Source organism: Sapajus apella, unplaced genomic scaffold (assembly GCF_009761245.1).
Source record: "Sapajus apella isolate SASKATOON/1434 unplaced genomic scaffold, GSC_monkey_1.0 scaffold2, whole genome shotgun sequence".
NCBI lineage: Eukaryota > Metazoa > Chordata > Mammalia > Primates > Cebidae > Sapajus > Sapajus apella.
In genome coordinates, this window is record NW_022436942.1 from 77822122 (window position 1) to 77835967 (window position 13846).

The following is a 13846-nucleotide window of genomic DNA, read 5'->3' on the forward strand; positions in this document are numbered from 1 at the left end:
CTCCTCTGTCTCATTTTAAAGTGGGGAGGTATTGCCATATTATTAAGCAATCAGCCAGTAGGGTTCATCCAAGAGCAATAAACTGACCTCTCAAGAGAAAATTAGTGAAGCTCAGGAAATTAGAGCTAGAAACCCCCACTGAGTGATCTAATGCATCCCTCAAGAATCAGCGCCATATATATTACACTTTCTGGTGTAGGCACTTTCATTTCAATTTAATTTGAAAAGTTTCAAGTGATGGCAATTTCACTGCTACATCTTAGACCAGTCAACAAGCTATTAATCCATCTTCCGTGAGCAGAGCATAATAATTCCAATGAACATCAGAGATATCCATTTACCTTTCTGGCCTGGACCTGCTAGCTGAACAAATATCTCAGACCTAGTTCAAATTCTGGCACCTTCTCTTAGCTAGAAGACTTTACACATGTCCCTTTACTTATATGTTCCCTAGCTATCCTCATTTGTGAAAAAGAAAACCTCACCACCTCCCTCAGAAAATTTGTTATAGGAATTAAATGAGATGATACACACAGGGACTGCACTCAGTGCAACGATGGGTGCTTGTTCGATGTTTGGCGATTCTAGAGTGTTCAGCTCATGTTAAACAGCTGTTTTCCTGGCAGAAGGAAACGAGTCAATAACCCATCCTTTTGGCTTTTCTTAGATGACACTAGTAGGTGACAGTGAACAATAGAGTTCAAAACTTTGAAAAGCAAAATTGCATTTGGTACCCAAACCTTGGGCTACTGGCACCAACGAAATTAACTAGCCTCATCAACATCTGTGAAAAGAAGGGGGAAAAATAAAAATAAAAATATTTTAAAAATAAATTCACTAGGCTCAGATCACAAATTTGGTTCAGAGAGCACTTTTTCACTGTGAATATGAGCCAGGATTGGAAGGCCAGGAGGATGGGAAAAGAGGACATGGAATGAAGAGTCACATTTGAGAAGGAATCAATAGTTTGATGAATAGCTCATGGAGAGGCTGAAGGAAAGAGAAGAAGAATGCTGCCAAGTGCCTAACGTGGATGACTAAATTCACAATTTATTCATACAATGAATTATCTATTGAGCACTTCTAAGGGCCAGCATGGTGCTGGGTGTTTGGAATAACAAAGTAAACAAAACAGAAAAAAATATCTCTGCCCCTGTAGAGCTTCCTTTCTAATGGGAAAGACAGTAAATAAGAAGACAAATAATAAATAAATAAGGCCATGTCTGACATAGGAAATAAACAAGGAAATGGGATGGAGGATAAGAGGATGGGGTCCACTTTAGATATGATGGCCAGGAAAGGCCTCTGTCAGGAGACAACATGTGAGTTAGTGGGTCCTGAAGGGTAAGAAGGAACCAATAGTGAGAGAAGAGAGAAGGCATTCCAGGAAGAACCGTAGGTACAGAGACTTCGGGGTGGGAAAAGGTTAGGTATGTTGGAGAAGGTGGGGAAAATGTCTACTTAACTGAAGTGCAGTAAGAAAGGAGAGAATTCTGGGCATGGTGGTGCATGCCTACAATCCCAGCACTTTGGGAGGTCAAGGTGGGAGGATCGCTTGAAGGCAGGAGTTCGAGGCTGCAGTGAGCTATGATTGCCCAACTGCACTCCAGCCTGGGCAACAGAGTGAGGCTCTGTCTCTAAAAATAAATAAGATATTTATTTTTATTTATATTTATTTATATTTATTTAATAAATAAATAGATAAATAAGAAGGGAGATATTTGGCAGAAGAGACTGGAAAAGTGGGCAGGGTTCATTGACCAAAAACCAAGCCTCAAGAAGCAGGTTCTTGGGGAAGAAAATGAGTTCCTCTTTGACACATTGAGTTTGAGACACCTGAGAGAATCTCCAAACTAAAGATCCAGAACTGTGTTCTAAGAATTAGAGACAGAACTGGGAGCTGAGAAATTGCTCAGTTGCATCAGAATCACCAGGGGATGTTCTAAAAATACAGTTTTCTCAAGCATTAAAAGTACAGACTTCTGGGGTGCTACCTGGGAAATTCTAATCCAAGTAGGTCTTGATCAAGACCTGAAAATCATTTTTTAATACTTACAGGTAATTTTGGTCAATTCATTCAAGAAACATTTCTTGCATTCCTACTATATGCCAGGACAATTCTTAAGTCCTGGAAATGCAGTTCTGAACAGGCTGGACAGGTTACAGTCTAGAGAAAGAACAGACAGTGGAAAAGTAAAGAAATAAATTACAGTTGTGACACACACTACACACACAAAAAATAACAAGCTGGCAAGTGTAAACTAATGATGGAGACCTACGCTAGATAAATCAAAAACAAACACCTCTCTTTGAGGAAGTTACTTGAGCTGTCACCAGAGGAATAAGAAAGAGGAGCCATGTGACAGTCAGAGTAAAACTGCTGAAGCAGAGGGAACAGCCAATGCAAAGACTTGGTTGAGAATTCATTAGATGAATCTCATCTTCTAGCTATTCCCATTTCATTAATCCATCAAAATGGAAAAGAAGTCATGGTGGAGAATGTACTAGTTCATCTTCGTGTGTTCACCCAGAAAGCTATACTAAGCACATCCGTTGTACCAGGAACTGTGCCAGATGCTGACACGAAGATGAGCCAGATGACCCCCTTTCTCGGGGAGTGTGCAGTCCAATGAGGTAGGCAGATAACCAAATAAGAGTGTCTCATCAGATAAGTGAGAATGTCCCAGGCAATCAGCTTATGTTCTGAAGGAGCCAAGAAGATGATTAATACTTTTGAGCATGATGATGTGAGCAATTGCTTTTGACACTGCATGATCAAATTATTTTCATTTCTTTGTGGTCCTGCAGTTCAGAATATCTGGATTTTTGGTGAAATATTTGCAAAGGATATCAGGTTTAGGATACTGTATAATGCACTATATGTTTCAGAATATAAGGAGGAATAGCATGCTAATAATAGCTAATATTTATTGAGCATGTGGATTTACCTGTAACGTACCATCTCATAGAAGAGTCACTATGACTTTATGAGGCAGAGACTATTATTATTTCCCCTTTGTCAGATGGAGAAATAGGAGCTTAGCAAGATGAAGGGACTTTCCTGAAGTGACAATTTCCCAGTTCTGTCTGGATTCAAGCCTCAGTTCTGGTCCATACGGCCCTCTCATGAATAGCTTAGACACTGATACAATTGCTTTTCTCGTTCTAGTCCCCAAAGTGAATACCTTTCTCTTCTCCCCAACCCGCTCATCCATCTAGATTGCCTAGGCCAGCCTTATCTACCTGCATTTCTCCCCAGGGGTCCTGCAGGTGGAAAAGTGGAAGGAAGAATTCCTTGTTTCCACACTGGGGAGGACACCCGGACAGGCACAGACCAGGCAGTGCCCACTGACTGACTGTATTGGACTCCAGTCTCTTGAGCTCCCTGTAGAGTGTGGAAAGCTTTGAGGCCAAAGCTGGGCACCTGGTTCCTAGCCCACCTGGAGGAGTGGGGCGAGGGGGAGGAGAGATCCCTGGAGCTCAGTGTTCAAGGTCTGAGGCATGGGAGACAAATGCCCACACACCAGACAGTTAAGGTAAAACATTGAAGTCAAGAGCAAGTAGTGAGTCTGTTGCCAACTGGATAGGGTTCGTCTTGTCCTATCTAAATGTATTTGAATTAAGTGGCTTTTAAAAATGAGCTGGTCATCCTCAGCCCGCGGGCTGGCCAATTTGGAACTTAATGGACCTTTGCGTCCTCCTTCCCGGAGCCTCCTTTTATTCCAGACTTCTCAGTGTGAGTCTGTGGGCCCCTCCGACGGTGTCTGGGTGTATCCTTCAGGGAGTGGGGTGCCTTCGTCTGCCTGTCCCCTGTTTCTTGTGCTGACGCTCCCTCTGTCCTCCCCGCACCACCCCCCCCCCCAGCCCTTTTCTCCCTCCCTTCCTCCTTGTGGAGAGGCTCTTGGCCGGGGTCCCTGAGCCCGGGCGGGTGCTGGCGGAGGACGCAGAAGGGGTGAGGTCACATCTCCCTTGAGCCCCGAGCCACTGGCTTTTCAGAGCCTCGCCACGAACCAGCGGCCAGAGCCCCAGACCACACAGACTGTGCGCTCCTCCGCCCTCCCTGCGCCACCGGCCTCGCCCATGTCTCAGTACGCCCCCAGCCCGGACTTCAAGAGGGCTTTGGACAGCAGCCCCGAGGCCAACACTGAAGATGACAAAACCGAGGAGGACATCCCCTTGCCCAAGAACTACCTGTGGCTCACCATCGTCTCGTGTTTCTGCCCTGCGTACCCCATCAACATCGTGGCTTTGGTCTTTTCCATAATGGTGAGTGAATTACGGCCAGAGGCAGCCTGGGAGAGACCCTGGCGGCTTTGCGCCCCTGCAGGGGACTCTGCGCGCTCTCTGCGGCTCCTTCCTCCGGCCTGTGCGCGCTAGGAGTTCTTTGTCCTCTCACCTCCACCTCCACCTCACCTTTCTTGGGCTCTCAGAGCTCTCCCCGCAATTATCAGCACCTCCTCTGCACTCCTCGTGGTGCTCAGAGCCCTGATCAAGCTTCCCCCAGCCTAGTTCTCCCCTCCCTTCCAGCTCCCAGGGTGCGTTTCCTCTCCAACCGGGGGAAGATCTTCCGTGGACTTTGCTGACTCTTCTGACCTTCCTAGGCACTCACCCGGGGGTTCTCAACACTCTTTTCTAGAGCCCTAGTGGGCACCACCCTAGCGGGCATCAGTAAGCACCTTTCTCTGAGTGCGCCGGCTTTACGTTCCCTTCCCTACCGCGCAGGGGGCTCCTGCTCTCCAGCGCCCAGGACTGTCTCTGTCTCAGCGTGTGCTCCCTTCTCTCTTTGCTGCGCCCAAGGGCAACGCTTCGGCCACTTTCCGGGGGTCCCCAGGCCATGCCTGATACCCCTCCTTGACCCGCTGTTTTCGCGCTTTGGCACTGCACGCTCTGTCCCAGCAAGCGTTCCCTCTCTTCTTCCTACACCCGGCTCCCTCTCCTGGCCTCTTTCTTGCATCCTCTTTGCTAAGCACCCGCCGGAGGCTAGCTCACACCCTCTACCTCTTTAGGCCTTTCTTAAGCCCTTCGCGTGACCCCTCACCAGCAAAGTGCGTCTCTCTCTTACTCTTTCTACCCAGCGCGCCGTAGTTCCTCCCTGTGTGCTGTGCAGTAGCCCCACCCTCGCCTCTCTTGGTGTCCCGCAGGGCTCCCAGGCGCCCCTCCACAGCCCTGTCCCACGCCCGGGGCTCTCCCGCAAATGCACTCGGGGACTCCATGCAACGTGTGGCTCTGCCTGCCCTCTGCGCACCGGCCTCCAGAGCTGCCAGCTCTCTAGGAGAGGACGCTGGGGCTTCTAGTCCGCCCTTCCGGAGCTCAGCTCCCCAGCCCCCTTCAACCGTGCTAGGAACACCCAAGCGAATCCCACCAGGAGAGTGACGAGCACTTGCTAGGCCCCTGCCTTATTGACTGGAGCAGCTGGCCTGGGGGTGGCGGCGGGGTGAGGTTCCGGCCGGCAATGTCCCGGGACAACCCTTGCAGTTTCACTCCCTCCCCCACCGGCCCACCTCGCTTGCAGCTGAGCCACCAAACTCCCCAGCCACAGACTGAGAGCCCATTCAGCGAGGTGAAAATCGCGAGCCGCCCCTCCCCCATCAAATCCGACTACAGGTGGTGGCACCATGTGCACTTGGTGGGTACCTGCAAGGCTCCATTTGCACCCATAACTTGCCCTTTCCCAAAGCCGGTTTGTGGACCGCGTATGCACAGACATGCAAGCGCGCAGCCGCCAAAGTTAAAGCAAGTCTGTATTCGAATCCCAATTCTCCCACTTTCTAGCTGTGTGATCTCTGAAGTCACTGCATCTCTGAACCTCAGTCTCTGAAGTTCAGATGTATAATGAATGTATCATGTTACATTTGTAAAACCGGAAAAATCATAGCCATATTTCTTGGGGTTGTCGGGAGCATTCATGACATCATAATTGCAAAATGCTTAGAACAGTGCCCAGCATGGTACTTTTACAAAATATTTACTCAAATGTCGCTTCATGAGGCCTTCTGTGATTACTGTTTAAAATCAGGACCCCCCACCCACCCACCCTGTTCACGCTCTGTTCCCCCTTCCCTCCTGCCTTTTGACCAAAATGCTTCTCTCCATCTGATATAGTCTTTTAATTGTTTATATGTTTACAGTCTGTGTCCCTCTCATTAAAATATAAGCTCTATGAGGGCAGGGATATTGTCAGTTCCTGTAGCTTCAGCATCTAGAAGAAAATCTGGCACGTGGTGGATGCTTAATAAGTATTATGAAATGAATGCATGCATGAATGAGTGGTGTGGATGAATCATTAACCATTTTTTCCCATCCTGGATCCCCAGAAGCCATAGCATCCGGTTCCTTCCGGCAAACCAGCCAATTTCCTCCCTTCCTTCCTCTCCCCAGGTATCCGGTCTTGACTTTTTTTTTTTTGCAGAGAGTCTGGAAACAATGCTGCAGCCAAATTCTCCAGGCAGCAGCAGACTCTGTGGCTGAAACTGGTGCCCACATTCTATCGTGGTTTGTTGATGAGGCATTCAATTCACCCCTTTCCCAGTGCCACTTAGAAAACTGCCTGCAAAGGCTTTTTCCCTCATTGGTCTGAAATGAGCTGGCACTCCAGCTGGTAGTGACAGGTCAGATACTAATGATGCTGCTTGATACGCCCTGGGAGATGAGGTTTGCACATGCTTTGAATTGAAACTTCTTTTTCTAATCCCCTCTTCCCCATTCCCTCCCCCACTCCTTTTTCAATAATTTTACAGCAAGAGACTTCTGTTGCCAGAACAGACACTGGGGATAGTTTACTATGGACAAGTTTTGTATCTCTCTCTTTTTTTGATTTTTAGACAGAGTTTCGCTCTGTCACCCAGGCTGAAGTGCGGTGGCACAATCTCAGCTTACTGCAACCTCCGTCTCCCAGGTTCAAGCAATCCTCCTACCCTAGTCACCCCAAACAGCTGAGACTACAGATGTGAGCCACCATGCTCAACTAATTTTTGCATTTTTAGTAGAGATGGGGTTTCACCATGTTGCCCAGGCCGGTCTCAAACTCCTGACCTCAAGTGATCCACCCACCTCGGCCTCCCAAAGTGCTAGGATTACAGGCGTGAGCCGCCATGCCCGGCCAAGTTTTGTACCTTTTTAAAGCCTTGGTTTCTTCGTCTATAAAATGGGAATGTGAAAGCTGTTTTAAGTTGAGCAAAAATGTTGTTAAGGATGAAACACAACAAAGCATTTTAGCTCTTGGCACTATACTAGGTACGTGCAGTATTGTCAGACAGATGTATAGATTTGGAACCTGGAGCTATCGTGCTACATATGAAAACAAGCAGAAATTCTAAACAGCGTGTCCTACACCCTTCCTGTTGCACTTTCTCTAAGGTACTGGAAGTGTTTTCCCATTGATATAGTGCAGTTCTGGGCTTGATCAGTTTCATCACAAGGACTCCAAAGTCCAAAGGACAAAGAGAGACAGGAAGGATATGCAGAAGGAAGATGGGAGACCAATTCTGCCAGGCGTTTGCTCCCCTAGGGTGTCTTGTGATGTTCAGCCCTGGCTATTTTCAACTCTTCTCTGTAATTCATAAGTTTAGGCACAACAGTGGTGTACAGGGAATCTCCATGGGGGCAGCTCCATTCCCCATGAAGGCATTTAGAAATGCAAGGGAGCATTTGTGATGCTGTCAGTGATTTGGGGTGTTACTGGCATTTGGTGGAAAGAGCCAAAGTACTAATGTCTTCCATGCTAGGGGCTGTCCCCCAATGAAGAATGGACACATTCCCAATACCAAGACCATCCCATCCCAATGAAGAAGCACTGTAAGATGATTCAAACTGATATAAACATGACTGTGTGGAACATATTGACAAAGCTCAAAATAATTCACTTCCAGAATGGTAAAGAAAAAGAGCCAACGATCTCGAAACAATGAATACTTTTATTTGTTAAACCAAGCCTGAGAAGCTTTCCATAAAATCACCAAGTTAGAGTAGGTTCTGGCAAAGAAAACTACTTTGGAAAAATATACATTCAAGAAGAGTGTTCTTCAAGTTGTGGATTTCTGTGTTCTTTCTACCACCCCATGTAGATTAATGGGAGTCCTGGGGCCCCGGAGACTAGGAGGTGGCACACCATAGATGGGTTCTAGTCCAACATGTCTTGTTCTGTTGGATGTTGATGGATCAAGCATTGTCAAGGACACAGAAGTGTTTCTTCCTCTATGTATTGAAAGTCTGTTTGTTGAAAGCATACCTAACCTCCATTTGAGGGACACATGTCTCAAGAATTTCTCCCTAGACTGGGTTCCTGGTAGCTCATATTGTACCTGTGTGTGAATTTGAAGATGGCACATTTTCTCCATGCAGACACAGCCCTGCACCAGGGCACATAGCTTGGTGAGGAGCACAAGCTGGCTGTTTATTGAGCATCTATTATGTATCAGGCTCTATTCTAGCTATTCCTTTATCTCTATCAAGTGGAAAATAAGATCAGCAAGGTCTCTGCCCTCCTGGATCTCAAAGAAATGAGGCTCTAGGCAAGTTGCAAGAGTGTTGGCAAATTTAGGGTTAGTTGGCCGTCTATTAGTTTTGTAGCTGGAATTTGCTACCTGACTCTGAGGACGAGTTCATGCCAACCCTCAATTCTTGATGACATCATGATGTAATCATTTGCAAAACTGAACCAACTGGTCACTCTAATCATGGATACAAAATAACCAATGACTTTTGACTGGGTGGCTTATAAGCTTATAAGAACTTCTGTCACATACCTACCAATAGGCGTGTGGGGATTTGTCCATTCTTCATTGGGGGACAATTCATAGGATGGCAGGACATTAGTACTTTGAGTCTTTCCACCAAATGCCAGTAGCAACCCTAAATCACTGAGACCACCACAGATGCTCTCACATTTCTAAATGCCTTTATGGGGAATGGTGCAACCCCCAGTCAAGATTCCCATGCACACCATTGCCTCAGATGTCTCACACACATCCCTGTCTAGATAGCCTGTCTAGAGACCAACCGTTAAGGTTAAAATCCTTTTCCTTGATGTGCTTGTGATTTTATGCAAGTGCCTCGATCTTTCTGAAGCTTGGTTTTTCCACTTTGTAAAATGGGGGTTTTGATAGTATTTACCCACGTGCAATTGTGGAGATTAGATAATAAAAGTTAAAAGTTTTCATGTTACTTCTTAGAACACAACCAGAACTCAATAAGTATTGATGGTGATGATGATAATGGAAGATTCTAGAGATACAAGGTATTACCTTTTCCAGTTTTCTGTTTATATTGAGACTAGAAAATTTGATAAGAATAAAAACAATGACCAGCAGTAGACATGTCACTGGAATAAAAATTTGTTGCAGCTTAAAGGTAAAGAATAATGCCATACTGAAACACATACAAATAAGCAAGAGGACTTTTGGTTAATAATGAAATATTGAACCTACCTGTTTTACTTCCATCCCTTCTAAGACCACTTAAAATGACAGTAAGTGCTATTTGGTAGCACAATAGGGTGACTATAGTCAATAATAACTTAATTGTACATTTTTAAATAAATTAAAGAGTGTAATTGCATTGTCTGTAAGGTAAATGGTAAATGCTTGAGGGGATGGATACCCCATTCTCCATGCTGTGCTTATTTCACATTGCATGCCTGTATCAAAACATCTCGTGTACCCCGTAAATGTATACACCTACAATGTACCCAGAATTTTTTTGTAAATGAGTTTAAAAGAATGTAAACACTCAAGGACAAATTAGGAGAGCAGAAGGAGAAATGAGAATGGTGACAAAATCTTAGACAATGGAAAATAGCTGTTTGGGTATCAACTAATTTTACAAGATAGATGACACTGAAATCTAAATCCTGCAGAAATACTAGCCAACAAGAAGAAAGTCAATTTGTTCTGCAAAACTCTAGGAAAGCTCAGAAATTGGAGGTACTAACTGAAGATATTGCCTTTGATGTCAGGAATACAGGGTAGGAGAAGTCTTCAAAAGTCTGTTTATGAAGTCATGGAACTGCCAGAGATCATCTACCACCCCACAGAGCCAGGCCCCCACTTCCTCACCAACCCAGGCAAAGGATTAGAGGTTTTCTCTCTGGTGAGATTAAACAGAATGACTCTAGACACTAGGCACAGCTGAGAGAAGAGTTTAGGTGCCAAGCTGAAAATGAGATTAATGGAAAGCTGCAATGTTGAACAAGGAAGCTCCTTCCCCAACTTGGTTTCCTGGACAGAAATTGGAGAATTTCCCTCCAAGGATGCGACCAGTCCAAAAGAAAAATTTGTAGGAGTCCTCCAGAGAAAGGATGCAATCCACCCCCCCATTAACAAGCTCCATCCTCCTGCAAAAAAACTACCAAGCAGCTTTTCAGTGTCTCATTTTCAAATATGATGAGGCAACCAAAGATTATCAGACATGTGAGAAACTCTTCTGAAATCAAAGACCTGTGGTTTACCGGAAAAAAAAAAAAATGAAGTATAAGGTAACAAATAATGCAAGATGTAGAAGAAAACTTCAAGACTAGGTCAGTAACATCCCCAGAGAATAAGAAACTATATTGTGTCCCCAAGACAAGAACAGGTTGAAAAAATAAAACAGCCAGAGAAGCAAAACAGAGCTCTTGGGAATTAAAAATTATGTGGGTAGATAAAAAAAAAAAAAAAAAAAAAAAAAAAAAAAAAAAAAAAAAAAAAACAGTAGAAGCTCCTTTGAGCTGGAGCTGAAAAAAATAAAATAAAAATAGTAGAAGGATTACAATTTAATGTTGAGGGAGCCTCAAGAAGTAACACAAAAATCACAAAGATGGAAAATATGGAAGTAACTCAGGTGTCCATCAATGGATGAATAGGTAAACAAAATATGGTATATATATAAAATAGAATATTATTCGGTCTTTAAAAGCAAGGAAATTCTGACATGTGCTACAACTTGGATCAACCTTTAAAATACTATGCTAAATAAAAGAAGCCAGTCACAAAAGGCCAAATAGTGTATGATTCCACTTATATGAAACACCTAGAGTGGTCTGATTCGTGAGACAGAAAGTAGAATGGTGGTTGCCGGAGATTACGAGGAGAGGGAAATAGGGAGTTATTGTTTGATGGGTACAGAGTTTCAGTTCTGAAGATGGAGACGTTCTGGGAATGGATGGTGGTGACGTTGCCCAACAATGCGAATGTGCATAATGCCATTGAACTGTATACTTAAAAATAGTTAAAATGGTAAAATTCATGTTATGCATATTTTACCACAATAAAAAAGGGGGAAAATATTCCCCAAAAACAATTAAAATCATCAAGAATATATATAATAAAATTTGAGACTCATTCCAGAAATCTAACATCTAGAAGGAAAGTTCCACCAAAAGGAAAGAACAAAGAAAATTAAAGAGAGGAAATTATCAAATAAGTAATATATGAAAAAAAATCCCAGAACTGAATACATCAGTTTTCAGATTAAAAGAATCCCCCAATACTCAATAAAGTGAATGAAGCAAGACATACCAGGGCGCATCTTGGTGAAATTTCAAATGTTCAAGGATAAAATTTTTCTCCAGTTCAGTAAACTTTTAAAGAAAGGAAGCATCCCACATATGGATTAATAATGGCTTCAGAATTCTTATCAGGAATTCTGAAGACTAAATAACAGTGAAAAGAGACTTCAAAAATCCTGAAAGAAAATTATTCACAACTTCAATTCTAGACCCAACTAAATTATCATTCAAGGGAGAGAGAAGAATAAAGACATTTCCAGACATTTAAGATCTCAAATAAATTGCCCACCATACATTTTTTCTCAGGAAGTCATGGGAGAATGTGGCTCCCAAAAAGAAGAGAGTAAGTCAAGGAAAAGACACGGGATCCAGAAAAGAGATGAGACAGAGAAATGCTCCTGGAAACAAGGCAACTAGTCTCTCACTCCCACAGAAGTTGCAGTTGATAATGGATGGTTGGTCTGAAGGCTATGTCACAACCTATTATCTGGTTGTAGGCTGGTCCAATGAGCCACAGCCAACCCCCAGGTCTGACCACACCTGCTGAGGATGATAAGGTCAGTGGTCAATAAATACTCACGGGATGAAAGACAAACCAAACCATGTGTTCTTTCCATCTGACCCAAGATCCTCTAGAGCTTGCAACATAGTTTTAACTGCTCATCCGTCAAAACCACTTCAGGTGGACTTCAGTTAGGTGCAGGGGGAAGATCAGGTGTGTCTATGAACTTCAAAATAACAGGTCTTGGTGCAGGCAACTGATCCAGAGGGCTTGACGCTGCCCATGAGTTGGAGCACTGAATGCGGATTCATTGGATCTCTCCCTGTGACTTCTTTCAATGTTCTCTGGCTCCTTCCACACCTGAGATTGCCACTGAGAAATGGGGTATTAAAATTACAGACCCCTGTGATTTATTTCTTGTGAATTTCTTGCTTGAAGCTCTGAAGAGCATTCAGTTGGTTCCAGATGATGAAGACCCTGTCTGAAGTGTGTCACCATGGGAAGGCCACGTTCCCGATACCCAGATTTTGCAGATATGCATGTTTCCCAAATGACCCTGCTTCATTGGTTACTTTTATAAGTTTTGCCACTTGGTGCCCACTCACATTTGGTATTTGGGTATCTAGAATTTAAACAGCTGTTAGAACCCTTTCAGATTTTTGGTGGTACAGACTATGTCTACTTCAACATATGAATCCGTATGCTCCTAATTTTAAAAAATACATTTTAAGGGCCATTTGAATTTACTGATGAAATGCTGTAATGGATGGATTTGTCATAACGTAATATGTGGGGATAGAGATAAAACAAGATTGGCCACTAATGCATGACTGTGGAAGCTGGGTTATGGGAACATGGGGATTTATTATATTATCCTGTCAAATTTTGTATATATTTAAACTTTTCCATAACAAAAAGTAAAAAGAGGGCCACGCATGGCAGCTCATGCCTGTAATCCCAGCACTTTGGGAGGCTGAGGCAGGTGGATCACCTGAGCTCAGGAGCTTAAGACCAGCTTGGGCAACATGATGAATCACCGTCTCTACAAAAAAAAAAAAAAATAGCTAAGCACAGTAGTGAGCATCCGTTGTCCGAGCTACCCACAAAAGGCAGAGGTAGGAAAATCACTTGAACCCAGGAGGCGGTGGTTGCAGTGAGCCAAGATCACACCACTGCACTCCAGCCTGGGCAACAGAGCAAGGCCCTGTCTCAAAACAAACAAACAAAAGTAAAAAGAAAGAAATTCAGATCAAACCTCCCCTTCCAAGTCACTATCTGCCCAGAGGAGTGGCAGGTGAGGTAACAAGACAGCAGCTATAAAACGAGTTGGCCAAAAAGGCCATGGTTGAGGTAGAGCTTGTCACTAATTCATAAGAAAACTATTTCTGGCTTATGTGTGAATGTCAATGATGAGTTTGGAGAATATCTTCAAATAATCATCAAGGGGAGCCCAGGTAGGACTCACAACCTAGAACAGTATACCTGAGTATCTTGTTAAAATGCAGACTACACTCCCCTTTCAAGACTCAGCTAGAAAGTCACCTCCTCCATGAAGCCTTTTTTGATTGCTTCCTCTCTCTCACTCAAGATTGTGCCCACTATACTCTGAACAGATTTCCTCTCAGATCATCTTTACTTTCTTGCACTGATTTGCATAGGTGAGCCCCTTGAGATTCCACTGTTAGCCCCAGCACCTAGCACAATGTCAAGCATGAGGTCCACATGTAACAAACATTTGATGAATGAATAAATGCACTGATAAATGAATGACTACATAGGCCGAAGTCTGCTCCTACCTTTTTCTCTAAGGATTTACTTCCCTTCCCCAACTGTGTTCTGCATTTCTGCCAAAACTCTTTTTG

General features: G+C 44.0%; 1 protein-coding gene across 2 annotated transcripts in view; it reads left to right on the top strand.

The window, feature by feature from the left end:
- The first annotated feature begins 3744 nt into the window (after positions 1-3744).
- TMEM233 (transmembrane protein 233) overlaps positions 3745-13846 on the top strand; it is a 47719-nt gene continuing 37617 nt past the window's right edge. For both annotated transcript variants that reach the window (XM_032241296.1, XM_032241288.1), the window contains exon 1: positions 3745-4266. In XM_032241296.1, the coding sequence (XP_032097187.1) occupies positions 4081-4266 (186 nt within the window). In that variant the 5' untranslated portion in view covers positions 3745-4080. The remainder of the gene's footprint in view (positions 4267-13846) is intronic.